Genomic DNA, 27,985 nt, shown 5'->3' on the forward strand with positions numbered 1-27,985 from the left:
AAAGAATTGAGCTGGCCTAAACCGTGGGATGCGGTTCGTCGCGGGGGGCTTCGGTATGCCGACGTGTGGTTAAATTGATTGGCGTCGAAGGCGGGGCTGGTGGGAGCGGAAGGACCACTTGATGCTTGTGAGTAACGAGGAACAGCAACACCGTGCGCGAAATCGAAAGAACGCTCAAGATGGCACTAGACAGAAAAGCTCAAAGAGACAGGAGATGGATGAGAATCAATGAATTGCAGAACTGAGAATGAGCCAAAATTCGAAAGAGAAACAAAGCAACAATGACGCCTCCGGACTCCATCGCTTCCCATCAATCAGTCCTACCTCCCATCACGTGCGCCAGAATCCTTAAGACCAGATTCCCTTCCATGTATAGCTGGGCCCGGAGCCCCTCAGCGCCTTCGAGGAGGTCGCCTAGCAGGCCCGGATGTACAGGCCGATGGGGCTGGGGTTGAAGTCCTGGAAGTACTCGAGTGAAAAGCCCTTCCCGCACAGCATGACCCCCACCCTCAACCCCGCAGGGCACTCCTTCTGGATTATGTTCATCTTCTTGCCGGGGTAAATGCGCTCCTTAGCGACCAACGTCTTCCGGGGAAGAGTGCTCCATGTCGTATTATGCTCCACTGGCTTGTGCAGAATGAAAACCCCAAGCGTGCTAGAATCGGAGCCGGAGAAGTCGTAGGCAGACGTCTCGAGATCCTGCTGTTCCGGGAAGAGGAAGACGAGCGAGCAGGCCTTGCCGGCGAAGCGCGGGTGCACGTCGAAGTTGTATGCCGTGCACACGCTGTCCGTGATGGTGCCGTTGAACTGGTTGCCGAATGCCTTTTCGGGCTGCGCCTGGTCGACGGGGATGATCAGATGCGGGAATTCGTACTCGCCATCCAGATCGGTCGGGCACGCTTCAGGCATTTTGTATTTGCACTCGTCGTCGTCCTTGTGCTTGTCGTCGTCGCAGTCGACCTTCACTGGTGCGGGCTTTGGGGCTGGAGGAGCAGGCGGGACAGACGATACCGAAGGACGCATAGGCTCGCAGGTCATTCCATGGGTACCGTTGCTTTTGCAAATCTTCGGCGGAATGCACTTGCCGGCCTTCTCGTCCTCTTCGCTGCACGGATAGGCAATAACGGGAAAATGAACTGGGGCCACCGGTTTCGCGGCTGGCGTTGCTGGCTTCGGGGCTGGCTTGTTGCAGGAAGGAGGTGATGGAAAGTCCCCGTGAGCGGTCAGTGTGATGGAGATGCACTTCTTCTGGCCAGGCGCTGGCTTCGTATACACGTTCCACTCGCCGTGGTCGTTGACGGGACAGGCGGAGAACTCGGGCGAGCCATGGTAGAGGAGCTTCTTGTCGCAGCTGATGTCGAAGCCGGGAGTACCTGCGACAACGATCAGCCCCATTTTCGGAGGGAGTTGAGGAGTAGCGGATTGGAGCCGTGGTTCAAATGAGAAGAGCACTCACCTCCAACACCCTGGTCGCACTGGAACTGCGTCGTGGGCGGCGTGAGGATGCATCCGCGGTTCTTCCCGTCGACGATCTCACCACCCTTCGAGCCGTACTTGAGCGTGTACTGGCCCATAGGTAGGCCGCCGCCGACCCTGTTCTGGCCATCGTCGAGCTGTCCAATGGGCCCGCTTGCCTTGCCGTGGGCTTGGAGGGTGAAGGAGATGTGGTCAGAGCCGCCACGAGGGAGAATATGAGGAGCAATGACGGAAGAGGGGACGATGACCGCGGCTGAGGCGCCCATGCCGAAGGACGCAAAGGTGAGTGCGGACCGCATCATGAAGGTCGTCCCTGCACGTGATCGAAAGGCGGAAAGGCGAAAGCAACAAGAACAATGCTCGATACGGGATGGAACAGAAAAAATAAAAGAGCTCAGAATGGGTCAACTGGCTCTGCTCCGTAGTGATGCTCTCCAGATGAGTTGTTGGGCTGGAGTGGAGTGAAGAAGAAATGGAGATTCGGGTGCGAAGACGTGCTTTTATGAGCGGATTTCCACTGCTCTCCGGTCGCAGCTGATTGCGGTGCCATGAAGAAGGGCCGCTTGCGTCGCCGGCAGGACGCGGTGGGTGGATTTGGAAAGTAAAGGGAGCGGTGAGGCAGATGCGGAAAGCGACATTTCCTACGTGCGCCCTCGTTGCTCCCCGAGGAAGAGAAGGGGGAACCATGGTCCGTGTCTCGAGGGAGGAGCGAGTAATAGTGGAGGGTGGAAGAGGCGCAAGGGAAGCGACGTTGGTGAGTGCTGGCAACTTCGAACGGCGTCCACCGAAGAAGGTCGAATGTCATCTATCAAGGGCATACACCTGGGTGATTATAGGCTTGCGTGCAGGTGCAAAGCAAATTCTAAGGTGTTGCAATTTGGACCATGTTCGGGTGGCCTGAGCCATTGAGGAGTAGTAGTACTTCACGCGAGCATGGGTATCTGAAGTTCTTCAAGAGATCGCATGTTCTTGCGTGCTCGACGAGCCCACAAGACCAGACCCAGCCTACTGACAATGGCCGAATGCGCGAAGCGGTCTTTGTTCCCTCAGTCTTCCTTCGAGAATTTCTTCACCATCTCGTGCTGAAACAGGCTCTTTAGAGGCTGATGTTTGGCTTCGCCTCGCGGGCTAAGCTGGGTAGCGAAGATCCCACAAGAGCCGCCTTGCCGGTCGATCCACCAGTCCAAGTTCGGGGCACCTCCCATCTGCAGCCACGGGCTCTTCAATCCATCTTCTTTGCTGGTAAGGCCGATCAAGCCGCCGATGCCATGAGTCCATTCTCCAGCGCCTTCGGTACCGATGGGAGGCTCGCCGGGGATCATGTAGGCTGCCCACGTAGGGTCCGAGAAAAGCTCGTTGAGGGCAGTCTGCGACGGGGACGATAGAGACGGCCTAAACATGAGGTCAATGCTTTCAGGCTTCAACAGCCGACCGTCGTTGCGGAGGATTGCCTTCAGCAGCTTGAGGAAGTCTTCGGCGGTACTAAAGAGGCCGCCCCCGCCGGAGTCGTCTTCGGGGTCAACGGTAAGGGCTTTGGCTATCGGGGGCGGATGCTGGCCGTCTGCGAGAGGCCCGTCAGGAGATGAGCGAGCCGTCATCGGCATCACTCGCTCGGCAAGCTGGTGGGTATGCGGCCGGAAAGAACTATCGTCCATGCCGAGAACGTCGAAGATGTTCTTCCGCATATACTCCTCCAGTGTACACCCATTCGCTCTCGCCACCATCAGCCCTGCGAGCTCAAGGCCAGGACCATACGTGAAGCCAGTCCCTGGCTCAAAGACGAGTGGATGGAGATGGGCTTGGGTGATGGGACCACGCAATGTAAGAGGCCTCTCACCCCGCGATTGCCGCCACTCGAGCAAGGGAGGATGGAAGTCATAGGCCATGCCACTCGTGTGCGTCAGCAGCCTCCTAAGGGTCATCTTTTCTTTCGCAGTCGTAAGCACGGGCTCGCCATTCCTGATCTCAGTCAAGATTTGGGGATCGCTCCACTCTGGCAGGAGGCGATCGACATCGGCAGGGGAATCTAGATCGATGAGGCCGCGCTCGACGCATTGCAGGGCTGCGACAGTCGTTGGAAGCTTGGTGCACGATGCGAACCACATGACGGTATTCGTGACGACAGGGGCCGTCGTGGGATCGAGCTGCAAGGTGCCATACGCAGCAAAATAGTCGTCTTGTTGAGGTCGACTATCCGTCATACCAGATCCTGCAGCAGCGAGTGCCACACCCGCCAGAAGCCTTTCAGGTCCGGGAGTGACAGCTCGCTTGAAAGCTTTATCTAAGGCGAGAGACATGTTCGTTCGCGAGCGATGGTGGTGCTAGGAGGAGTGTGATGACGGGACTCTGTGTTGAGCTAGGGTATGTTGAGGGCTGTGATGTGACGGCAGAAGCGTGGGTCTGTCTTTTATTCTGAGCCCAGTGCAGGTTGATGCAGTTGGTGGTGAGGCCAGCCATTGCGACAACGCTTTGAATGTCAGAACGAAGGATGCGAGCGAAAAATGGCGGAGTTGAAGGCGGAAATCGGGGAGCGGGTTTGCGAAATCCGTGTGAGGCGTGCAATGGTGCTTTCAGGGGCTGTTGGCCCGATGAGGACTAGCTTGCTGGCCTGAGCTCGGGAGCTCGGCCGCGCATCTCCGGTCCCGGCCGCCGTGTACAACCGCCCATCATCTTCATCGTTCATCTCTCGTCTGTCTTCCTTCTTCCAGCAGGCCGTTGTTGTTTTGCGGCAAGGCATGCAAGCGACACTGTCTTTGGCGCCCAGAACGGGCGGCCTTGCCGTCCGCGTCGGGACCTGTCTTCCGTCTTCCGCCTCCCGCTCTCAACCAGCTGCGACGGACCCACAGACAAACGCAAGGCCAGCAATCGAAGGACAATGCTGCATCTCGACGCTGAGCGTGTCAGTGGGCTGTTGGGGCATTGTTAGCCTTGAGAACCCCAACCCAACCCCGTGCGACGGCAGATGCAGTCGGAATAACAAGTTGTCCACGACTTCGCAAGGACGAAGGTACATATTCCCAAGCAGTTGGTTCCCTGCGGTGCCTATTTGGTACCTTTGAAGGGTGAAGCCGGTATCCGCCGCCTGCATCTCGCGGCTTGCATACGCCGCTGTACCTACGTACGTTGACCCTAGCGCTGCGGAACGGACCTCTCTTTTACATACGATATCCTCCAGCGGCTCTTCTCACCTCATTTGTAAGACTCTGCTGCCCGTCGAATCAAGAAGATCCACCTCGGCTTGAGCTCGCGACCCAATATCAGCCTATGCTTCTCGTCCCTGTGGTCTTCGCGAATTGCCGCTGGAACTGGAGGAGAGAGGCTGCGGTCGATTTTGTCAGCCACAGAGCACTGAGGTTGGTTTGCGTGACGTTCCCTACTGTCACCCGAAAAGCAACTATTTCCTACACATGTATACCCCACTTAACTGCAGACAGTTCAACCCGGAAGCTGCGTCGTTTAGACCCCGAACGTGACCGCGGCGAGCCCGTGATTTTGAAGACCATCTGGTTTCCACTACCCATCGAGACGACGCGGACAGATACTTCGGAAGCGGAAGCATGTGGCCACCCCATGTTGTGGACGTCCTCTGGCACTGCGCATGTCCAATCCTTTGGACAGGAGTCGCAATCGCACGCCATGCGTTTCATCCAGCACCAACGATGTTGTTTTGGGCCAATCTCCCCATCAACGGCTTGGACGGGCCGGTTTCCCCTTCTCAATCGCCAGTACGCTAAACCTTGCACCCACCTACACCATTATTATGCGCGGAAATATGATTATCAGAAATAAGGTTATGACTCGGCTGCTTCATGCAGGTGCTGGACTGCCAAGCATGTAGGCACCCAGCGCCTCTTGTGTTACCATTGGTCGACAAGACGAAGAAAGCCGCTCATGCAAGTTGGCTGCTTATGCTGCCAACCTTTTCCTGTCAGAGGCATCGCGGAGCGTGACCTCAGGTCGAACATATTCTCCTTCGTTTGTGCAGCACAGGCTTCGGACGATCTTTTCGCTAGTATCTGAGCGATCACAACCCGATGCGTCCGGTCAAGAGGGCATTACCGCTTCGCGTTCTCGACGTCTAGCAGCACATGCAGTAGCCCAAACCTTGATGCATTGCGCTAAAGAGGTTGATCGGCTGCGGGGATTAGGACCACGAACCTCGGGCCGCGCGAAAACTATCTACATGTCCGTTCCACCCTCGTGGCGATCGCTCGACCATTTCCGAACGATTGCGCTCTTAAGATATCTATGAAAAAGAAGCAATTCGGTAGGGCGTTATCGTGTGCTCCATGACGCAGCCGCAGCGCTTGCGAGAATTTCCGTCGTGGTTTGCTGTCTCACCAAGAAATGAAAAGGTCCGAACGAGTCCGCATGGAGGGCTTGCAGACGATGCGTGGCTGGCCTCCAACGAGAGCCGTCGTGGGCTGTGCGACAGCTTTTCCATTGGAGCATGCTAATGAGAGGATGGCCTAGTCCCTCCCGTTGCTCCTAACACTGTAGCTTCATACCGGAAGACTTTAGCAGGCGATCCTTAGCGCAAACTTACATTGGCATATGGAATCGCCTGGCGATGCGCTAACCAATCACATGGCACACCTTTGACCCCGGACTATTGCGAAACCTCGCTCAAAGTACATGCATTGGCTGAAACCTTGGATTCCTTTTAGAAGAACCAAGCCTCGCCGTCCATAGCCCTAAGACCTGCCCCACACGGCGCCCACATTGCCTGCAGGAACCCTCGGCTGCACATATGGCAAGCAACCCTCGACCACTAATTCGTGGTCAGGCTCGCTTTACTATTGCTTTGGGTACATCTCGCACCGTCGTATCCTCGCCATGCCGGGAGGTATCCATCCTCCTCTCGAGGTCATACTGTCGTGGCCGACGCCGAACTATGACCACCCCGTCGCAAAACCAAGGGCCATAACGATCATTGCATGCATATTTGGGCCTCTTACGCTTTTTCTACTTCTCGCCAGGCTGTGGGTCAGGCTACGTATCCAGCACAAAGCCGGATGGGATGACTGGTTGATGGTGGCAGCGATTGTAAGTCTTCAAAGCGAGTCCGGCTTCAACATACTTATTAGCACAGGTACCTATCATAGCCGTCACCGTCCTGCTAGCTCTTAGTAAAGAACCCAGTCATGATTGCTGATGCAACATTGCTGACGAGACAGTCACCGACGTATACCATTTCAACAAACACGTATGGGACGTGCAACCGCAGTTCTACATCACTCAACGCAAATATATTATGGCTATAGATTCCATCTTCTGCCTAGCATCCGGCCTCATCAAGATCTCCATTCTGCTCTTCTACAGGCGTCTGTCCTCGCGCGCGATCTCCAAGAATTTCCGACGGGCGACCAGAGTTACCGTCGGCTTCATCGCGGCATACACAATTGCTTTCATGATTGTACCTATCTTCGGCTGCAACCCGATATCCGCATTCTGGAACCAGCTAGACTTCGTTCTGGTGGTCAAAGGATACAGCTACAAATGTTTCAATGAAGGCGCCGATGTCTTCGCTGCTGGCGTCATCTCTACGACGCAGGACTTCCTCACGGCGATGCTGCCCACATTCTTGTACTGGAACCTGAAGATTCCGATTCGTCAAAAGATAGCCCTCTTTGGGATCTTCGCTATCGGATATGGCGCGGTCGCATTCGGTGCCCTACGGTCTTACTACAGCTGGCAGGTCTACTTCGAGACCTACGATGTCACTTGGGTCGGATGGTATATCTGTTTGTGGTCTCTTCTAGAGCTGCACATTGGTGCCATGTGCGCGAATGCTCCTGCACTCAAGGTCTTCTTCAAGCATTTCCTAAGGCTGGAGAGGTTCAGCACGAGTTCAAAATCGGGCTCCAACGGTTCGAAATCGAAGAACGGCAGCGCGGCAGCTTTCAGCTCGTTCCGGTCCGCATCTGCGTTCGAGAAATTGGCTTTCTGGAAAACAAGCCATTCGCACAGCAACGACGGCTACCTTTCCGAACCGCACACCGATATTTCAGTCGACCAGCACGGCGGCGTCCAAGTGCAAAAGGAGGTATACATCTCGCGCGCGCCTATCTCGGAGCACAATTCGATAGATATGCTGGGTACTCACGTCGATGACATCGAAATGGGGAGCTTCGATGCAGGCAGCCATTCGGGAAGGTCGACCTTGATCAGCCAGGAGGACGTGGAGGCGCTGCCACGAGTCCCGCCTCAGTCGCGTCGTGCGGGTAATGAGGGCTCTGCTCGGCTACCGCGGAAAAGCAAGAAGCCTGCCTGGCAAAGCTGGACGTGAAGTTGAGGCCGGCTCCGCTACTCCCTTTTACAGAAACTCACACGTCGACACGTCGAAAACAATCTATTTACCAGTAGCTAGTCCTGCACCTCAGGCATGTCATGCCACTTGTCACCCATCGCCACGCGCCTCTCCTTAGAGTGGATGATTCGCTCGGGCCTTTGATCTGGGGATCCGTTGCCTACTGTGTTGAGACACTATCACATATGGTTCGCTCGTTATGGGGTCCACCGTCATGTACGGGGTCTTTTTTAGAGTCGCACGCTTCACTCTCGCGTTCTTTCGAACGTACCTCTACCACTTCATATTCCCCTAGCTACGCGGCGTTCTCAACTCAATACCACTGCTCCCCGAAGCCCTCTCATGTATCAGTTTATCTTTGGGATACGGGGTTTTTACGTATCGGCGTTTGGCTTTACGATACAATGTTCCATGTAGGAGGTTCTCGTGAGTTTTTTCGTTCCTCGAAAAAGCTCACTGCTCCCTGTATACTAATAGTAATGCCTCGACACTTCCAGGTCGAGCGACGGTCACAGAAATATCCTATTGTACCAAGATATTGAGAATAACTCAGAGAGAATGGTCCAATTTAGTTGAAAAGTTGGGGCAATCTCAGATCTGCCCGAAGTAGACGAGACGAGAGAGCTGAAGCGCGGACTCAGTCAGTCATCCGGGAATCATCATCATCGCTCTTCGATTACGCGCGAAGGAACTCAGAACCACACCCAATTCAACATCTTCTTACTTTGTGTCCTCACCTTCCATCCGTATACCCTTCGTTTTCTCAATATCCTCCGCCGCCTTGACAGCCTCATCCAGCTCACTCCTTCTCCTCCCTTTCTCTCCCATCTCCCCCTGCTCCATACCCCCCATCTCATTCTCCTTCTCAACCCGCTCCTTCACTTCCTCCGTCTGCTTCCCAGCCGTCCCACCAAACCCCAAGCCCCGCCCAATGCTCCTCCCCGCGCCATCAAGCGCGCCACCGCCATACACCGCAGCGCTACCCAGGCCCTTCCCAACGCCAGTAACGGTCCCGGCGAGGCCCTCGCCCAGTGCCCCGACGGTGTTGCCTGTTGTGTCTACGAGGCCTTTGACTGCGCCACCTAGCGCGCCGCCGACGGCCATACCGGCATTCTGTGCGTTCTCGCCCGCGGTCGCGTCTTGGGGTTCTGAGGAGGGGAGGGAGGAGGTGGCTGCTTCCCTGGATGGCGTTATGAGATGAACTAGAGAGAGGGAGGGTGGAGGGGAGTTACTTTGCGCGGAGGGCGGCTTCTTGCTGCTCTTTGGTGCCGGGGAGGAGGTCGAGATCGACGACGCGGTTTTCGAGCACTTTGACCATTTTGATGGGGGATGTCTGGGCGGTGGAAGTATGGTGATGTGAGAGAAGGCGCATTGACTGACTAGTATATTGCAGTGGGGCTTGGGGGTGCGAGGAGATCATATGCGGCTCGACGTCATTGTATAACGCCACCGCGGGAGCTAATGCAACCCCAGATTACTGTACAGTGCCTTTGCCCAGGCATCTGACTTCGCGATCTTCACGGCGGGATATGAGGGACCCCATGCTTGGATATGGTTCTTCGATGGGCGACCTTTCGTTCCCGGAAAGCGCGTTGCGCGTGGAAGCACTTCAGCCCTTTGCATCTTACTAGGTCCATCCGGTGGATATAATCCCGGCTCCCCCTCATCTATGGATCGTCAAAAAGATACCCTCCAAAGGGGAGCCATGCCGTGTTGCACGACGCTCATCATCCATCCCGTGGTGCGTTCCTTGTGCTCGCTCCCAACAGGTGTTTCCTCCGTATCGGCAGCCTCCATTAGACAGTTCTGATCTCCGCATTTCGGGCTTCCTCATTCTGATCCACCGCTTTGTTATTGTTCACTTGCTCCCTCAGCTACTCTATTGCCTCCCATGTCTCCTCTCTGCGTCCTGCAAGAGAAGTCGGCGCTCAACCTGCACTTCCCTATCCTTATGGACCTCTCCACCGCTTCGAGCAGTGTACTCTTGGCTTTCTCTCAATAACTTACTCCTTATACTGCGTCTATATCCTCTGCAATTGGAAGTTCAGCCCTTGCGATAGACGTTACTGTCACATGACCCTGTCCGAAACGATACGACACCCGCTAGTACCGAAAAGGAAGGTCCCGTGAAAAGAGCACGAAGCGCGACAAAAAAACTAAATAAATCCACTCCCCCATCAAAAGCCTCAGCTTTTCGGAACCTAGTCTCCAAACCACTACACACGCGGTAAAAGCCATCCAGCCGCCAACACCCACAAATCTCGACACCAGCCCTTCCGCGCCAGCGATAAAACACACAAAGAAGCTCCCATAGCCACGACAAGACCAACGAATGGCATGGCGACTCCCATCCTTACGATGCCCATCCTGCTCAGTCCCACAGACCTCAACGCCAACCCCAAACTCACCAACCACATCGCCGTCCTCGCCAATGCAGCGTTCACGCGCTCGCAAGAGGCCGACCCGGAGAAATGGTATCTGCCGTCCATCCGCTTTCCCGATACGCAGTCGCTGCTTGATATGCTGGGGCCGCGGGGTGTCATGGCTGTGATGTTGGACGAGGCGCACGTAGAGGGCGAGGAAGTGCCTTTTGTGGAAGCGGTGGATGGGGATGGGCAGGTGAGGAAGGGGAGGCTGGTAGCTTGCGCAGCGGCGGTGCCGTGGAGAGGGGGATGGAGCAAGGAGGGCGCGCAGACGGAGAAAGGGTGGGAGATTAAGGCTGTTTGCGTGGATGGGGATGCGCGGTTTTTGAAGAGGGGGTTGGCGGTCAAGCTGCTCGGTTCTCTGGAAGAGTGTTTGGTTGGGAAAGAGCGCGAGGCTCTCCGGCAGAGTGCTCTGGATGGAGCGAGTTGTGGAAGCGGGGATGGGAGGCGGAAGGGGGTGTTGAGCTTGTGGATCCTGGCTGCGGAGTGTATTAATGGGGCGTATTGGCGGAAGAGAGGGTATGAGGCAGTGAGGAAGAGCGTGCATTCAGGGATTTGGAGCTGCAAGACTAGCTTTGAGATGGTGGTGTTGAGGCGGGATGTAGAGTTTGAGATGTAAGGGGGAAGGAGCATCATGCTTACCTGGCCCCATGCTGGCCCTCTAGGGGCTTTACGCAGTATGATCTCAAAATACTATCAAGCAGCATTACGATAACGCATTTTCATTCCATATTCAGCCGTCAAGATGTCATCCACGGGTAGAATGCCAACCTCGATTCCGTGCCCTCGAGAAATCCTTCAGTCAGTCGATCGCACTTTATCGCATCGATCTATTGGCTTGCCATCTCTTGATACCGCTCAGGTGAAAGACAGTCTAGGAAGATCTGCACGGAAGGGGCCCTCTAGGCGTTATCCTCGCTTGGTCTGTGAAAATAGCATGCTCGTAGTGGTCATTAGGGCGGATTAGAGGACGCGGAATATATAGCCCATCCGGTCTTCAATATCGAGGAGCCCCACCTCCCGTGGATACGTTTCACGATCCTCTGGGACGAATTGAGGGTTGAACTGCAGCTGAAGCTCTTCGATGTACAGGTCCCACAAGATTACCTGGATCTTCCCACTCAAGATATCATCCCTCAGGCGCTCGCTCCTCATTTCTATAACTGAGTTCATCATATACGTGTCGTCATAATCGTACTGGTCAATGCCAATTTCCCAATCCTCCAGCGGATCCGGCGCGAATGTACACGGAGATGCGTCGGCGAGAAGATTCGTAAGGCAAATAGGCAGGACATCCACCGTGATCATGGCGTCCTCGTGGAGGTTGCCGAGTAGGATTTTCAGCGTGCTCGGTGCATTTTTTATGTTCGTGATCTTCCCGTTCACCATCGGATAGAAGGCGTCGAAGAAAGCGGCGACGTGTTTCCAGCGAACACTCAGCTTCGCGGCGCGCATGAAGACTGGCAGGTACTCCGAGCGGACTTGTCGGCATACCTGCGCGAGCGCGAGATGCGGCCGCCTCGGATAGTTATCTTCGGATAGGAGAGGAAAGTGACCGAGTCGCACCATGCCACAAGACTCCGCCGCAGCCTCGTAGACGTGGTTCCGGATCTCTGCGAACAGGCATTAGTATTAACTCGGTTCCACGGTGGCGGCCCCTTCTCACCACCGGATAGGTCGAGGAAGCGGAAACACTGCTGGCTCCCCGATCCGTTCGGCGGCGTCATGGCGTCTGGCTTCGGCTTCTTCGGGCACAGCTCAGCTGGGGGGCTTGCGGCAGCTGTAGAGTCCGCGCGTTCTCGTTCCATTGAAGAAACGGCGCTGAACACGTGTTAATAGTTGCGCATGGGTGACCTTCGTGGGTGGGTTATTGCTTTTGTGGGTGTCGGTGTTGCGTAGGGTTTGCACGCCGGGCGGTTTTGGAGGCGAGATGCGGGCCTTTCCGCTTTTGTATTAGCGTGAATGCAGCGGTGCAAGAGAGTCACCTGACAAGATAGGAAAGTGGAGAGTTAAGGGCTGCAGTGCTTGCCGTGAGGAAGCAGCAATCTATTTGTAGCGAGTAATTTTAAAAGAAGACCCTAGTACCCTCAACGACAGTTGCGGGAGTTGTGAAGTTTAATCGTCGAGCCGACTGCAACGCGAAATTCCTCTCTAGCGCATTCTATCAGGTGGTCCTCTATCCTATACCACTCACTTATCCAAAGCCTGCATCTGGCACTATGACATCGTCAGCACATCACGGCCCAACTGTGAAGTTCTCAACTCACCATCTGCCAATAAACCCCTTTCTTCCTCAGCAACTCCCTATGACTCCCCGTCTCCACCACCTCGCCCTCGCTCATCACAAAGATAACATCCGCATTCTGCACCGTCGCCAGCCGGTGCGCCACCACAATCATCGTCCTACCCTGCCCCGTCTTCTCAAAGATCCCCTGGATGCTGCGCTCCGTCTCCGAATCCAGATTCGACGTCGCCTCGTCCAACAACATGAGTCTTGGGTCGCGAATCAATGCTCGAGCGATTGACAGGCGCTGCCTCTGGCCGCCGGAAAGGGCGATGCCTTTTTGTCCGACTAGCGTGTCGTATGTGATGGGGAAGGAGGCGATATAGTCGTACATCTCGGCTTCGCGGCATACGCGGTCGAGGTCGGCGTCGGTGACTGTGAGGGGGTCGACGCCCATGAGGATGTTGTCGCGGATGCTGCCGGCGACAATGGAAGGTTCTTGGGCGACGAGGGAGATGCTCTTGCGGTATTGGTCTAGGTCGAGAGAGGAGATGGGGTTGTCGTCGAAGAGAACGTCTCCCGATTGCGCGGTGTAGAAGCTGAGATCTGTTAGCTAGTAGTGTGGTATACGAGGAGGGTTGTTGCGTGCCGTTCAAGCAGGCTTATGATGCTGGTTTTGCCACAGCCTAAAGGCGAAAGTTAGAATAGCTCATCCAACAAAAAGATCGCAAATATTCCGTATTACCTGAGGGCCCCACAATGGCGGCGAATTGTCCTCTCTCTATCTACAAACTGTTAGGAGTGAACCAGACAAGCATATAAGCTGACTCACAGTCATGTTCAACCCGCGCAAAACAGGTACGTCCCTCGTAGGATATTTGAAACAAACGTTGCGCAGTTCGACCTTCGGCCCGATGACGCCCTTCTCATCCTCAACAATCGGCAAAGGATTCGAAGAGCGATCTGTATCCTCCACGAATCTCAGGCTGCGAATGCGCTTCACTGCAGTTGAGGCCTGAGCAATACCTGCCGCGCATCAGCATCCTTGCATGTTGTGTATGGCCCGTATACTTACTAGGCCCAAAGCTCAACCACTGGCCTGCAGCTAGACTGCCCTGAACAACCGCAAGATATACAACCACTATGTTTGTTAGCCCAACTTCTAGAAGTGGCTGTAGGAACTCACAATAGTTGAAAGGCCAGAGCTCATAATCCGAGAGCAAATTCCCTCCATACCACAACGCGAAGGCCATGCAGAGCAGCGCCACACTATCGCTAAACGCAAAGATCAACGTCGTCCAGAGTGCGCTGTAAAATGCATCGTGTACGTGTTTCTCGAGAAGCTTCTCGTATCGCTTGCAGATGAAGTCTTCCATGGTCAGAGCGCTAACGGTCCTGAACGCACCGATCGACTCGATCGCGAATTTCGAGCTTTCGGTGAATACCTCCCATGTCTTCTTCTCAAACTTGCGTTCGTACCGCACGCGCAGATACCCAGCGGCAATCATGATGGGTGTGGACGATAGGACCACTACGACGGACAGTCGCCAGCTAAAGTAGAAAGAGATCGCGATGCAGCCTGCGACGTTGAAGACACAAGTAAGCATTGACGAAAGATTGACGCCGAGGAGCTGTTGTAGCTGCGCGGGGTCGTTTGCGATGCGAGCGCTCAGCGTGCCAGTCGAGTTCTCCTTGTCGTCGAAGAATCCAATGGGTTTTCGGAGGAGGTTCTGGAAGTATTCGTGGCGATAGGCTGAGATTATGTGCTGTAATATGTTGAGCCATTGGACCTTTCGACAGAGGGGGTGTCATTGCAACTTACGAATGAGACCGTGTTACAAGCCCAGCCGAGAATGAAATAGCAGATTCCTACTCCCACGGCGAGTGCCACAGTCATGACACACCAGAACTGAGTCTCCTCGTGGAGATAATCTCCGTAAAATCCAAACAGAGATATCAGCCTGGCGAAAAGGTATGCTTGTACGGGAAATGCAGCTGTCACGTCCATGATGTTAGTCCATCTAGCCGATGTTTTTACGGAGTGGGTGAAGCCTTACCACCAGCACCGGCGGAGCCTAACAATATGAGCATGTACCAATACCAGTCTCGTTTCTGTTCGATGAAGAGGCGCCCGAATGTTCTGATGAGTTTCGAGGGCTTTTTCCCCGCGGTGATTTCGGGTAGATGCTCGACGTCATCGGTCTTGCTGTGGTCTTGTTCGTCTTTGGCATCTGGGAGACTAGTAGCTGCTGAAGAAGAATCGGTAGCCGCATCCTCGTCATCATCCGAGAGCAGCTGTGAATTGACAAGGCGATAGTATAGGCCGGCTCTGTTTTTCATCAGCTTCTCGTGGCTGCCTTGTTGAGCGACTGTTCCCTTATTCATCACCACGATGTTGTCCGCTTTCTGAATTGTCGACAGTCTATGCGCGATGACTATTGTCGTCCTGTTCTGGGCGGCGCGGTTAAGTGCTGCCTGAACCTTTTGCTCGCTGCGAACGTCGATGGCACTTGTCGCTTCGTCAAGAATGACGATGGAGGGTTTCTTGATAATGCATCGAGCGATTGCGATGCGCTGTCGCTGTCCTCCGCTAAGGTGGATACCAGCATCGCCACACAGGGTGTCATAACCCTATCGACACTCGTCAGTGTCCGATTTGCGGACGAAAATTGGGATGAGACCTACATCTGGCAATCGAGAGATAAACTCGTCGGCGAATGCTTCTTCGCAAGCAGTGACCACAAGCGATCTCTTTACGCTTTCGGGTTCAGCCTCCCACGGCGTACCTATCAGTCCATGAGCTACATTTTCGAAAATGGTCCCATTGAAGAGAAATGGTTCTTGCTGTACTAGGCCGATCTGCGATCGCCACCATTTCACATCGATCTCGCGAAGGCTTCGGCCTCCGGTAGTAATGGTGCCGTTGCGAAGCAAGTTGATCTATAGAAGTGTCAGTCCGAGATGTATCAAAGGCAAAATATGAGGACTGGACTTTCTTACAACGGGACTCTCATCCTTGCCGACACTGAGCTCGTACCACCGTTGGATCAAGGCAACGATCGTGCTCTTCCCAGATCCAGAAGGTCCAACAATGGCCGTTGTTTTCCCTGCTGGAAATGTCAACGAGACATTGTGCAAAACCCTTTGATCCGGTCTGCTGATATACGTGAAGTTGACTCTATTGAGAACGATGTCCTCTGTAGGGGAGACGTCTGGCTCTTTCAAGCCGTCAACCTTTGCTTTTGGCATGTCGATGATAGCGTAGAAGGTTGAAGCTGCCCCAGACGCTCGACTGACGGCCGAAAGCGGAGCCGAGATTGACCCGACGGACATGACGATGGTCAAGATGGACGTAATAACACTAGTCACGTTCAATTGAAGTACATCAAGCGATCGGAGGAGGTGGAGGGCTTACACGAGCAGGACTTCTACGCTTGCAATTTTTTGTGCCTCCCACAGCCGAACCGCCCACCAGAAACAGAGCGCCGCAGTTCTAAAGAGGTGTGTTAGACTTGTAGTTTCGCAAAAACCAATTTGGGGATGAGACTAACGCATAAATCGCGAAAAATACTACGCACAACTATTAGCACACTCCTCAGACTCACGGAAAGGTTTGACTTGCCTAGCGATGATTGTAGGGCGATCCATTTCGACATCTGCTGGCCACGCCGAGCGGCTTCTTTCACCCAACCACCATAGCTCTCTGCCATCTTACCCTCCGCTCCGCATGCAGCCACCATTCTGATTGACGAAATCGTCTCACTTGCAGTAGCTGCGCCTTCCCGATCAGCCTGCTGCACCTTGTTCCATTTCTTGACCAGAAAGTAAAGAGTGAGAGTGTAGACAAGGACTACAAACACAAGGCCGGTGACAGTAACAAGTGCTAGAAGCCAACTGAATACGAAAGCAACCACGATCGCAGAAATGACAAGAGAGATGTTCTGGATAAGGAGACATAGCTTTTCTGAGATTCCGTCTTGGACCTGATTTGCAGTGATGGTGGTAATGGCCGCCGTATGGCCCTGCGGAATAGCGTCAACGCTTGAGACCGGCAGAGACATCAGAGACCGCAGATACGTTAGCCGAATTGTCGCAGAGGTTCGAAGGCCTGTGTGACGGAAACCGAGCTGGGTAAGGCGTCAACATCGCATTTTTTTTGGACTTAGGCAGGAGACGCACCACCGCGACATAATCGAGAACGAATCTTGCTCCGAATATGTAGATCATGAGATATCTTGATCCTCCACGTTAGTATAGCCCGTGTTCCTCAGAGTTCAGTGCCTCATACACGTTCTTCGCAATCTCATCGCGAAATTGCTCCGGCGTCCAGCCGGTGTAGTAGCGTGCGTAGAATGCCGTAAATACTCGAACCAGCTTAGCTATCTCGGAGTTAGAGGGGGTGGGTTTCGAAGCAAAGACATCAAGACGCACCGAAGATGATGTTCATCAAAGGGATCGTGACTCCCGTTGCTGCTGAGGCGAGGGCAGCCGCCACAAGCCAAGCTCGATCGAGCGGTGTTGCGTAGGAAAAAATTCGCTATTCCATTTTAGCATCGAAAGGACGTCGACGGGGACGAGGAGTCCACCACGTCCCCGATTGAAGGGGATTCTTACTAGAAAATGCTGTATAGAATGTTTGCATGACTGCAGCCTCTTCGAAAAAGCCTTGACTTGCTCCATAACGAATGACTTTGCGCTTGCCTCTCCGTAAAATCTTTGAAAGCGTCTACACAGCGTCTCCGCGTGGCTGTTCCCAGGCGTGGAACTCGTATTTCTCGTGGCCTTGTTGGGTGCAGATAGGCTCGGCCTTGGGCGACATGGCTGAATGCTCCGACAATCTACACTCGGGAGGTACGGCGCCACGTAAGCTTCGACTCTCTGGAAGTGGCTACGCGCGGCAGATTGAGGTGTATAATTGGCGCGATATGGCCATGGACATGTACAGCGCCCCCGGCTCGGAGTATAGGGACATTCTGGCTGAATGCGAAAGATAGGAAAGACGCATCTTGTTTCCGCATCCCACGCGTTCTCGGCGCCGCTGATACCCTTGCAGATTGAGCTGCATTGCGGCACTCAGGCAAGGGGACGGGCACGATGGTCGGCAGCCAGGGGGCGACGGGTGCTAACGTCGGCAGCGGGGGGCCGCGGGCTTGGCAACGGCGGCGGAGAGAAAGGACACGCGAGGCAAGCGGGGTCTATTCCCCAATTCGCCCCAATTCGCCCCCAATCTACCCCAATTTACCCCGAGCGGTGCGCCCAGGCGCCGATCCGCCGACACTACTAAATTCCACGATGCTTGTTTGGACATACGTCCAATGTTTTATTATCCATCTGGGCAGAAACGCCATCTAAGCAAGTACAAGACCCTTGGAGCTCAATCTGAATCTAATCAACGCGCCTTGAATCGCGGGCAGAACTTGCGCACGCTCTACGGCTCCGCCTCCAGCTCCCGCTTGCGGACATCGGCGATCATGTCGCGAATGACATCGCACAGCTCCTTCACAGTGTCCTTCTCCCGGGGTAAAGTGTGCCCTTTAGCATGGTCGAACAGCACGGCCGTGTCAGGGTCGCACACGTTGAAGAGGGCCATCGAGCCGTCCAGGTAGGGGTCCAATGAGCCGACTGTGCCGCATGTCGCCATTAGCTAATAGCTTCTTGCAGCTCCTTTCTTCTCGCCACACTGGAGAAAGAGACATGCTGGGAATAGAGCGAATAGAGCGGGGAAGTACTCACTGACATGGCAGGTGGCCACTGGAATCTGCATCTCCGTCTCGTCGGCCAGCAGGAATCCCTTCAGATCCGGCTTCAGTGGCGGCCATCCGCCAAAGAACATGGCGAGCTTGAACGTGTTATTGTAATCGCTCGTCTCCCTCAATTCCTGCTCTTTCATGATGAGCGTTCCAGCAATCAGCGCGCCCTCCGAATACCCTATAATGCCATCGAATGGCCCATGTTCCTTGATGATGCCGATCAGATGCTCCAATGCCTCTGCGGCGGTTACGGCGAGACCCTCGGAAGACCCGAGGGGATTGAACAAGCGAAGTGTGTCTTCCGGTGAGGCGCCAGACGGAAAGTCGCGGATTCGCTCGAGCCCGTCGACAGTGCCCGGATCTTTACTTTCTTCCATCCAGCGGAAGAATGGCGGGCCTCCGAAAAAGTCTTCGTATCCCGGAGGGGGAACGGCTTTATGACGTCCATGGGAGAAGTGGAAGGTGGCAGTGCCATCGCTCTCCAACTCGTTCAGGATTGGGGCTTCGAAATGGTCAGCGCAACTATCTGGTGAGTTTCCCCGACCTACCAAGCTGCACTTTGAACTTCTGTGTAGCCGTTAGTGTGATGACCTCGAACAGTCTCCGCATTACCAACTTACATCGACGTTCCCGAAGGCACCTGCAAGGCATAGGAATCTGGCCATCTCGAAAGCTTGGTTAAGATGCTGTGGCGTGTTCTCCGCGGTGATGTGGCTCGAATGTCAAACCGACTGCTTCTTTTCTGCACCTTCCTGCTGCGGTGGCTCCGGGTTAAATTGTTGGGCTTCACTACATCCCCCCAACCCTGCCGTGTCTACTCGATGCACAAGAGCCCATCCCGTACGAGCCTCTCATCTACACGCGCGTCCGGGTCTGGAGTAAAGTTCTATGTCTCCCATATCGCCGTGCAACATAAGCAATGGGGGCCTGGATGTCTCTCCACCTCAACGTGTCTCCAACATGCCACGATAGGCCGCTATGCAGGATGTCAAACTAGGCTTCCGAAGGCTCCGCGGATGTTTGGACTCATGTGCGTTTGCAATATAGTATTAGCCACGCGTTCCACCATGGGCTCTCCGTGGGCCAGTCTATGCTATCGCAAGTTCCAAAGAGGTATCTGCAGGATGGTGAGGCTCATGCAAGCTTCTAGATGATCATCAAGTTGATTGGAGAGCGGGGAAATACCTTTCACGGCTAATAGGTAAATGGATCGACTCTTATCTTTCCGTTACTTCGATATGAATTGCCCGTTTTTTTAGGGCACGTCCTGCAGAGAGTCTCTCATCGGGTTTTGAAGGTTAAGTTTTCGGGAGATACTAGTGGCCACGGCGAGTTTGACGGATGCCCCAATACGATCGGCGGCATGCAGCCGAGGCCGGTCCCTGCAGCGCCTGCATATGAGACTAGTAAGCGAGAGGGGTGTACCTGCTTCCGGAAATTATTTCACAGGCGCTAACGCGTCACGACAGATAATGTACTACCTAGGTATTCTCCGGCATGGTCCTCGAGATAGGAAGACCTTTATTCGAACAAATCATCAACAGGGAATTAAGGGGTATTACGTTGCAGTTCCAGCAGGTAGTCGGCAGTCATTCCGGCACCGCTTCCGGTAAGCCATCCTATCCAACCATACCGTCCAATCGTTCCGTTAATCATCTGGCAGTCATTCCGTCCATCCATGGTGGTGCAAAGAACTTCTATTATAGGGCGGCTAGAGGTGTCCAGGTCACGTGAAAGAAAAGGTCCGCTGCGATTGGTCAGATATGGTGCCTAGGTGTCCAGGTGAGGAAGGTTGCACGTGACTCGACCACTTCTGACCGCCCTGCCATAGCCTAAACAACCTTGTTGTAGGACGTTCGACATCGCCGCGTGGCGATCGTCAACATTCTCGGTTTACAGCTTGAGATCGTCCCAACAAAATGCCCGTTGGGTTCTCACCTGGATTCGTCTTCCCGAAATTCCACAGTGAAAGCTGCAAGATTATCTCAGAAACCCCCGCGCAAACAACCCGGCTCGGCCGATAAGCTTTGGGCTCGAAGCTTGCATATTGCCGTACGTCACCTCCACAGACCAATAGTTCGCCTTAGCCACTATTAGCCCCTTTGCAAACGCCCTCGGCCAGACCGCGGCTTGTTCATCTCCAATATTAAGTTGATTGCTTGGGTTGTATGTAGAAATTTGGTTGATCGGTGGAACGGGCTTGGAATCCCTAACCCCCCATGAGTGCTCGACCCGGAATTCGATACGTTCTGGCCGGTGGGAAAAATAGACGGAAAGATGCTACGAAGCATGAGGCGAGATGCTCATCTGCGAGACCACTCAAAGAGCGGCATTATCTTCGCTGTACTGCAACTATCTTCTCCAACCATCCTTCTCCATGCACTCAGTCTTACAGCTATACTCTACATGGGCTAAGATCGTCCCCCTTTCATTTCTAACTCTCCATCTTTGAGAGACTATGGCGCCCGGCCGGATTGAGACCAACGGGGAAGATCTCTCGTTCCTAGGTCAGCCTCAGCCTGGAGATGCGAGCCAGACGCTTCCTCAGCAGCCGGTTAGGGATTCCACGATGCGCGAAGGTGGGCCTTCTCATCTTAACGGACATGTTCGGAATGGCGGCGGCTCCATGCACGACGGCGAGCCTCCCCATTTAAACGGACGTATTCAGAATGGCGAGCCTCCCCATCTGAACGGACGCACTCAGAACGGCGAGCCTCCTCGTCTCAACGGACACGTTCGCAACGGCCATGGCTCTCATCCCGAGTCCACCTCCGACGGGTCCACCACTCCTCTCAACGGCTTCGCGACACCCCTTTCAACGAATGGGTCCCTCAACGGAGACGCAAAACCCCTCGCGGGCATGCCCATCGCCGTCATCGGAATATCCGTGCGCGCCGGCTCCGCCTCAACCCCCGATGAGTTCTTTGAGATGCTATCCCGAGGACGAAGCGCATTCTCCTCAGAAATACCACCCGAGCGCTTCAACAACGCCAGCTTCTACCATCCGAACGCCGGGAAGCTCGGCTGCATCAACACCAATGGTGCATGCTTCATCCAGCAAGACATCACCAAATTCGATGCACCCTTCTTCAGCATCACTGAGCTCGAGGCGACTTCGATGGATCCCCAGCAACGACTCCTGTTAGAATGCGCCTTCGAAGCGCTCGACAACGCTGGAATCCCAAAGCACAAGACGGTTGGGAAAGATATAGGTGTCTTTATCGGCGCCGGTTCTCCCGAATATGAGTTCGACCTGTTCAGGGACTCGGATACTATGCCCATGTTTCAAGCAACCGGTAAGTCTAACGCCAGTAGCTATCAACCCATTGATCTAACTTTTCAAAGGAAACCACCTGGCCATGCAATCCAACAAAATCAGCCATTTCTTTGACTGGCGCGGCCCAAGCGTAACAATGGACACCGCATGCTCCTCTTCCCTGACGGCGGTTCACTTTGCTTGCCAGAGCATACGCAACCGCGAATCCGACGTCGCATTGGTTGGCGGCTGCAATCTGAATCTGATACCCGAGTTTTTCATTAATTATTCCACGTCCAGGTAAGCAGGTCAGTGCAGCCTTTTAACGGAACGAGACTGACACCACCACCAGACTATTGGGCAATGACGGCAAATCCTTCTCCTTCGATGCGCGAGGTACCGGATATGGCCGTGGTGAGGGATGCGGCATGATCCTCCTGAAGCCGCTTGATCAAGCCATCAAGGACAACGACTATATCCGAGCCGTTATCGCCGCGAGTGGTGTCAACCAGGACGGCTACACACCCGGTATCACGATGCCAAATGGAGAATCCCAGGAATCCCTCGTGAGAGCAATCTACCAGAACGCCGGGCTCGATCCCGCGCAGACCGGCTACATAGAAGCCCACGGCACCGGCACGCGGGTCGGCGATCCCATTGAAGTCACCGCGCTGCACAACGTGTTCAACGAAAAACGAACAACACGGAATCCTCTCTATCTTGGCTCCGTGAAGTCCAACATTGGCCATCTTGAATCTGCATCGGGTATCCTGGCCGTGATCAAGACTGCTGTGATGATGGACCGAGGCTTCGTCCTACCGAACTACGACTTCAAGCTCGGAAACCCCAAGATCCCCTTCGCTGAATGGGGATTGAAGGTTCCAATCAGACAGATGCCATGGCCGAGAGGCAAGCGCTTCGCAAGCATCAACAACTTTGGCTTCGGCGGAACCAATGCACACGTCGTCATGGAGAGAGCACCAGTTCGGACAAAAAACGACAATGGTACCTCAGGTTCGAAAGAAGCTCCGGCGAAGAAGCTATATGTTCTGTCCGCAGCAGACAAGGTCGCCTGTCAGACTCTCATGAGCAACTTGGGTGTCTACCTGGAGCAAAGACCCGAGATGTTCCAGAGAGATCTCATGAGCAATGTCGCCTACACTCTGGGCCAACGCAGATCCCTTCTGCCATGGAGAGTAGCCGTCCCGGCCACAGAGTCTTTCGATCTAGTCGAGAAAATATCCAAGGGCACCATAAATCCCGTCAAGGAGACCGGCCACAGTCCAAGAATTGGTTTCGTCTGCACTGGTCAGGGAGCACAGTGGTGGGCAATGGGCCGTGAGCTATATGAACGATACCCGATCTTCACTCAAGTCATCGACGACGCGAGCGCTATCCTCACCGAGCTAGGTGCACCGTACACTCTGGTGGAAGAACTGAGCCTTGATGAGAAGACCACCCGGGTTAACCAGGCACACATCAGCCAGCCTGCTTGCACTGCCATCCAACTAGCTTTGATCGAGCTGCTCCGCTCCTGGGGTATCGTGCCAACCGCCGTCATTGGCCATTCTTCTGGAGAAATCGCCGCCGCATACGCAGCTGGTATCTTGTCGGTTCAATCTTCAATGGAGATTGCGTATCACAGAGGTCGCCTTGTTCCTGTGTTGAAGGAGAGGTATCCCGACCTGCAGGGTACAATGCTAGCCATTGGCTGCGGCAAGGAGGAGATCGATCCGCACCTCCAGCAGCTGAGCCAGAGGGAGGCTAGAATAGCGTGCTACAACAGCCCTCAGAGTTTGACTATCTCTGGAGACACGCCAGCCATCGTCGAGCTATCACAGATTCTCGAAGAGAAACAGATTTTCAACAGGAAGTTGGTGATCGAGACGGCATACCACTCTCATCATATGGAGTTGATAGCTGAAGACTATCTCGATTCGATCACACATCTGCCAGCTCCTGAGAGATCCGATGTTCGCTTCTTCTCGTCGTTGACTGGAAAAGAGGCATCCCACTCGGAACTCGACTCAACCTACTGGGTTCGCAACTTGACCAGCCCAGTCAAATTCGCTCAGGCCCTCGCGCACCTAGTCGCACCTTCCGGGGGTCATTCGACTGGAGTTGACATCATCGTCGAGATCGGTCCTCATTCAGCGATGCAGGGTCCAATTAAACAGACCCTGAAGACTGTCGGTGGCGCTGTGGAGAAGATCCCGTACGCACCAAGTCTCGCCAGAAAGAAAGATGCCGTCGACACCATGCTGGACCTTGCCTCGACGCTCTTCTGCAAGGGCAGCCACTTGGACCTCGCAAACGTTAACTTCCCAAAAATGACCAAGATGCCGAGCCTCCTAGTCGATCTTCCCCGATATCCCTGGAACCACTCCAACAGCTACTGGCACGAGTCACGCATCGCCCGAGTGCACAAGAACAGGGAATTCCCGCGCCACGACATCCTCGGCACGCTCGCCAACTACTCGAACGATCTAGAGCCGACATGGCGAAATATCGTCCGCGTAGACGATCTCCCATGGCTCCGTCACCACAGGATCCAATCCCTGACCATCTTCCCAATTTCCGGTTTCTTGGGAATGGCGATCGAAGCGGCTGCTCAACAGGCCAAGTCTAAGGATATTGATGTGGGCCAAATCGAACTCCGCGATGTAACCGTGCACACGCCGCTCATGATTCCGGACGAAAGTGTCGAGTTGACTATCGCACTGCGTTCTCCACAGGCCGCAGACGTTAGCGTCACCCAGATGACGAGCAACTTCCTCATCCACTCGTACTCGGCGAGCAAGGGCTGGACAGAGAACTGCACCGGTACCGTCACCGTGAAGACGAACGAGCTCAACGAAGTGGACGGGCAGGCACAAATCAAGCGACGTGCAGCATCTCTTGCAGAGAAGGTCTCCGAAATCGAGAAGACTACGTTCACGGTGTCGCAACCGCACATCTATAAAGCTCTTGCGGATCTCGGCGTGGCTTACGGTTCGACCTTCCAAGGGCTTACGGACTGCCGTGCGGATGCGAAACAAGCCATAGCGACCATCACCGTCCCCGACACTGCTTCCGAGATGCCAGAACACTTTGAGACGAAGCATATTGTGCATCCATCGTTCCTGGAGCAGCTTATCCAGATGTACTGGCCAGTCCTTGGTGCTGGGCGGATTCCTATTGACGTCGTCTGTCTCCCGGCATCAATCGGCAGGCTCACGGTGTCTCCCAAGATCTTGGAACATGCCAGTTCCCCAGGGCAGAGCCTTCGGTCCTACTGCACAACGGCGAAGCCGCTCTCGATCCAGAAGCCCAGCAAGGTTTCCATGTTCGCCACTGCTGGTGGAGAAGCCATACTCAGCATTGACGATCTGACGATCGCCCCGCTCCCATCAACCGACACGGACGGTAACGTCCAGTCTGCTAGGGAGCTGTGCTACAAGCAGGTCTGGGAACCGATTCTGGAGCCGCTCAAGCAAAGCCAGGACATCAAAATAGACAGCCCGCATACGGAGAATCTCCTCAATGGGACCACTCTGCCGACCACGCCAATCTCGATTATTCATGGGACATCGCCGTCTCAACTGGAACTTGCTCGAATGCTGGCTGCATCAATCGAAAGCCTTACCAACGCAAAGGTCGACCTTGGTGCACTTGAGGACATCGACTCTAACGGCAAGCATCTCCTCTGCATAACAGAGCTCGACCAATCCATCCTCCCCACCCTAACCGGGACCCAGTTGGTAGCTCTACAGACCCTAGTGCGAAGCTCACAAGGACTCCTCTGGGTGACGAGGGGCGCATATGGCCAGAACGGCGACCCCACGGCCAACATGGTCTCAGGACTCAGTCGCGCCATTCGCTCCGAGAGCATGTACAAGTTTGCGACCCTAGATCTCGACGCAGAGAAAAGGCTTGACGATACGTCCGCCATTCAAGCAATCCTCAAAGTCTTCACGACCGTAATGAGCGCCAGTACCATTGCCAACACAGAGATGGAGTTCCAGGAGCGCAAGGGCGAGTTCTGGACACCGCGCATCCTGAACGACGACGTCGCCAATGAGTACGTGCATCGGAAGATCTTCCCTCCGGCTGTTGAAGAGACCAAGTTCGGCAGCAACGCACGCGCCCTGAAAATGGCTATATCGACCCCTGGAATGTTCGACTCCCTCCACTTCGTCGATGACGAGCTACGAGGGAAGGCGCTAGCCGCCGACCAGATCGAAATTCAAGTCAAGGCGGTTGCACTGAACGCGAGAGATGTGTACGCTGCCACCGGCCAGGTCGATGCTTCAGGATTGGGAGAAGAGTGCAGTGGTATTATCAGCCGCGTGGGAAAGGATGTAAGGAACTTCGCTGTCGGAGATCGCGTTGCGGCAATCGCCCAAGCAGCTTTCGCTACTTATGCTCGAACGAATGCGGACTTCGTACTAAAGGTCAGCGCGGACATCTCCTTCGAAGAGGCAGCAAGCCTACCTTTAGCTCAGTGCTCGGCGCACTATAGTTTGATCGATCTCGCACGGCTAGAAGATGAAGAGAGCGTGCTCGTCTTGAATGGCGCAGGCCCCATGGGCCAAGCGGCGATTTCCCTAGCTCAAACGATCGGCTCGACAGTCTTCACGACGGTTGAGACTGCCGAAGACAAGCGTGTCTTGATGAAGGAGTTTGAGCTTCCCGAAGACCACATTTTCTACAGCAAAGACGACCAACTCTCCAGCTCAATCCTCCGAGCAACTGGCAATCGCGGTATCGATGTTGTGCTGAGCATACAGGCAGATGCCAGTTGCATCCAGTCCGCTCTGAAATGCCTCACCGAGTTCGGCAGATTTATCCGCGAAGAGACGGGCGATTTGTCAAGCAAAGCCAAGCTCGATTTGTCAGGCTTCAACGGCAACACAGCTTTCTTCTCCTTCGACCTTCACAACCTGGCGACACGCAAGCCCCGTGTGTTGCGGCGTTTAGTTAGCGATGTGTCTAGGTCCTTGAAATACGGGAAGTTGAGGCCCATCCAAGCCGCCAGCGTCATGTCCATCGCCGAAGTGGCACAGGCCTTCAAGCTTGCTCGATCAGCACCGTCCAGCAGCAAGATCGTCGTTGTTCCGCACCACGACGATATCGTCAAGACCACGCCCTCCAGGGAAGTCGTCAGACTGTTCAAAGAGGATGCGACGTACATCTTGATCGGCGGTACCGGAGGCCTGGGCCGGGGCATGACGAGATGGATGGCTGCCAAAGGTGCAAAGCACATGGTGCTCCTATCCCGGAGCGGAAGCGTAACCGGACCTGTGAAGACCTTGGTCGACGACTTAGCTCCTTTGGGCGTCAATATCGTCGTGCATAGTTGCAATGTCACGAAGCGGGCGGATGTCGATACGCTTTTGCACACGAAACTGGCGGGACTGCCACCTATCAGAGGTGTTATCCACGGAGCAATGGTCCTCAGAGTAAGTGATCCCCAATCGTCCCGGCCTGAGGAATACTAACGACGTCGCAGGACAAGCTGTTCGATAGTCTAGAGCCGAATGATTGGACCGATGTCATTGAGTCCAAGGTCCAGGGCGCCTGGAACTTCCACAACGCGTTGGAGTCCGTTCCTCTTGACTTCTTCATCGTGTACTCCTCGTCCGCTGCCGCCATGGGAGGTCGTGGCCAGACCGCTTACGCAGCTGCAAACGGATTCCTCGATGCTTTCGCACAGTATCGGCGCTCACTCGGCTTGCCCGGCGCGTCGCTCGGGCCAACCGCCGTTTCGGATTCCGGATTCCTCTTCGAGAACTCTGACCTGTGGAACGACATCCAAAGAAACATCGGCGACAACCGCATCAGCGAAGCCGAAGTGCTCTCACTGCTAGAATCCACTCTCGACGGCACCGCAGAGGCAAGCTGCAACAACCATATCCTCACCGGGTTGCACCTCGATCCTCTGAATCCGCAATTCTGGGCTACCGACGCCAAGTACAAGCACCTGCGTCTCGCAGCCGAAGCCACAGCCGCTCTTCTCAACGACGGTAGCAAGTCCGTGTCCTGGAACTCAGCGCTCAAAGCCGCTGAGTCGCTGCCGGAGGCCGAACAGGTTGTGTGCGATGGGCTTGTCGAGAAGATAGCCAAGACCGTGGGCCTTGAGCCGGAAGAGATGGATCCGACGAGAAACCTTTCGAACTACGCCCTGGACTCGCTGACTGCGATCGATGTGAGGAATTTCATCACCAGAGAGTTTGAGTCGACTATGCAGGTCCTCGAATTGCTGGCCAGTGGAACTATCCAGACGCTGGCAAAGGCCGTGTGCGCGAAGAGCAAGTTGTTGAAGTTTACGGGTTGAGTGAGGATGAGGAGATGCTGAAAGATAAGGATGTCGGCGCGCGGCCTGCTGCTGCACCCGGCCACCCCTGTCTCGACGGCTTCCCGACGGGTTTCGCGGACAAGTTTCCCCTTCCGCACGTTTTTGCATGTGACTCTCTCTAGATTTCCGCTGTTTCATTGGTGTGGCGTATTCTTTTGATCTTTATCCTTCTGGCTTCGACGAGGAAGGGTCACTTCCGTTACATAGGT

The 27,985-nt window shown here is 54.7% G+C and overlaps 11 protein-coding genes across 11 annotated transcripts; 5 read left to right on the plus strand and 6 right to left on the minus strand.

Moving 5' to 3' along the window:
* Positions 1–414: 414 nt before the first annotated feature.
* Positions 415–1,679, minus strand: BU26DRAFT_409495 (uncharacterized protein; the record flags this gene model as incomplete). The annotated part of the gene is made up of 3 exons (XM_033822910.1): positions 415–921; positions 1,147–1,373; positions 1,457–1,679. Coding segments are annotated over 3 exons (957 nt in total), but the record flags the coding sequence as incomplete, so codon positions are not given.
* Positions 1,680–2,522: 843 nt separating this feature from the next.
* Positions 2,523–3,677, minus strand: BU26DRAFT_530337 (beta-lactamase/transpeptidase-like protein; the record flags this gene model as incomplete). The annotated part of the gene is made up of 1 exon (XM_033830956.1): positions 2,523–3,677. One exon carries the CDS (start codon positions 3,675–3,677, stop codon positions 2,523–2,525), a length of 1,155 nt encoding a protein of 384 aa, XP_033684660.1.
* Positions 3,678–4,211: 534 nt separating this feature from the next.
* BU26DRAFT_504116 (uncharacterized protein) lies at positions 4,212–5,265 on the plus strand (the record flags this gene model as incomplete). Its single annotated transcript, XM_033826746.1, has 3 exons — positions 4,212–4,483; positions 4,545–4,594; positions 4,652–5,265. 3 exons carry the CDS (start codon positions 4,212–4,214, stop codon positions 5,263–5,265), a joined length of 936 nt encoding a protein of 311 aa, XP_033684661.1.
* A 1,047-nt stretch (positions 5,266–6,312) lies between these two features.
* Positions 6,313–7,681, plus strand: BU26DRAFT_391090 (uncharacterized protein; the record flags this gene model as incomplete). The annotated part of the gene is made up of 3 exons (XM_033822702.1): positions 6,313–6,522; positions 6,569–6,605; positions 6,654–7,681. Coding segments are annotated over 3 exons (1,275 nt in total), but the record flags the coding sequence as incomplete, so codon positions are not given.
* A 518-nt stretch (positions 7,682–8,199) lies between these two features.
* On the minus strand, positions 8,200–9,143 carry BU26DRAFT_550044 (uncharacterized protein). The gene is made up of 2 exons (XM_033832033.1): positions 9,019–9,143; positions 8,200–8,966 (listed from the first exon to the last, which is right to left on the minus strand). Exons 1-2 carry the CDS (start codon positions 9,102–9,104, stop codon positions 8,507–8,509), a joined length of 546 nt encoding a protein of 181 aa, XP_033684663.1. The 5' UTR covers positions 9,105–9,143; the 3' UTR covers positions 8,200–8,506.
* Positions 9,144–10,098: 955 nt separating this feature from the next.
* BU26DRAFT_604003 (uncharacterized protein) lies at positions 10,099–10,901 on the plus strand. Its single transcript, XM_033835485.1, has one exon. It carries the CDS (start codon positions 10,124–10,126, stop codon positions 10,826–10,828), a length of 705 nt encoding a protein of 234 aa, XP_033684664.1. The 5' UTR covers positions 10,099–10,123; the 3' UTR covers positions 10,829–10,901.
* Positions 10,902–10,996: 95 nt separating this feature from the next.
* On the minus strand, positions 10,997–12,090 carry BU26DRAFT_518239 (uncharacterized protein). Its single transcript, XM_033828766.1, has 2 exons — positions 11,876–12,090; positions 10,997–11,822 (listed from the first exon to the last, which is right to left on the minus strand). Exons 1-2 carry the CDS (start codon positions 12,015–12,017, stop codon positions 11,173–11,175), a joined length of 792 nt encoding a protein of 263 aa, XP_033684665.1. The 5' UTR covers positions 12,018–12,090; the 3' UTR covers positions 10,997–11,172.
* A 151-nt stretch (positions 12,091–12,241) lies between these two features.
* BU26DRAFT_482314 (ABC transporter-like protein) lies at positions 12,242–17,543 on the minus strand. The gene is made up of 18 exons (XM_033825766.1): positions 17,048–17,543; positions 16,865–16,970; positions 16,722–16,812; positions 16,613–16,667; positions 16,056–16,560; positions 15,985–16,003; positions 15,849–15,926; positions 15,434–15,794; positions 15,119–15,373; positions 14,491–15,064; positions 14,256–14,428; positions 13,620–14,199; positions 13,509–13,574; positions 13,266–13,459; positions 13,179–13,218; positions 13,083–13,119; positions 12,477–13,032; positions 12,242–12,426 (listed from the first exon to the last, which is right to left on the minus strand). Exons 1-18 carry the CDS (start codon positions 17,111–17,113, stop codon positions 12,400–12,402), a joined length of 3,783 nt encoding a protein of 1,260 aa, XP_033684666.1. The 5' UTR covers positions 17,114–17,543; the 3' UTR covers positions 12,242–12,399.
* A 318-nt stretch (positions 17,544–17,861) lies between these two features.
* BU26DRAFT_530340 (uncharacterized protein) lies at positions 17,862–18,848 on the minus strand (the record flags this gene model as incomplete). The annotated part of the gene is made up of 4 exons (XM_033830957.1): positions 17,862–18,055; positions 18,167–18,685; positions 18,732–18,750; positions 18,804–18,848. The coding sequence occupies 4 exons, from the start codon at positions 18,846–18,848 to the stop codon at positions 17,862–17,864; spliced, it is 777 nt and encodes a 258-aa protein (XP_033684667.1).
* BU26DRAFT_287159 (uncharacterized protein) lies at positions 18,679–19,484 on the plus strand. The gene is made up of 2 exons (XM_033821581.1): positions 18,679–18,712; positions 18,784–19,484. The coding sequence occupies exon 2, from the start codon at positions 18,867–18,869 to the stop codon at positions 19,335–19,337; it is 471 nt and encodes a 156-aa protein (XP_033684668.1). The 5' UTR covers positions 18,679–18,712; positions 18,784–18,866; the 3' UTR covers positions 19,338–19,484.
* Positions 19,485–20,874: 1,390 nt separating this feature from the next.
* On the plus strand, positions 20,875–27,985 carry BU26DRAFT_454949 (putative polyketide synthase). The gene is made up of 4 exons (XM_033824876.1): positions 20,875–21,479; positions 21,529–21,739; positions 21,792–26,880; positions 26,931–27,985. The coding sequence occupies exons 1-4, from the start codon at positions 21,044–21,046 to the stop codon at positions 27,753–27,755; spliced, it is 6,561 nt and encodes a 2,186-aa protein (XP_033684669.1). The 5' UTR covers positions 20,875–21,043; the 3' UTR covers positions 27,756–27,985.

Source organism: Trematosphaeria pertusa (assembly GCF_010094035.1).
Source record: "Trematosphaeria pertusa strain CBS 122368 unplaced genomic scaffold BU26scaffold_6, whole genome shotgun sequence".
Classification (NCBI taxonomy): domain Eukaryota; kingdom Fungi; phylum Ascomycota; class Dothideomycetes; order Pleosporales; family Trematosphaeriaceae; genus Trematosphaeria; species Trematosphaeria pertusa.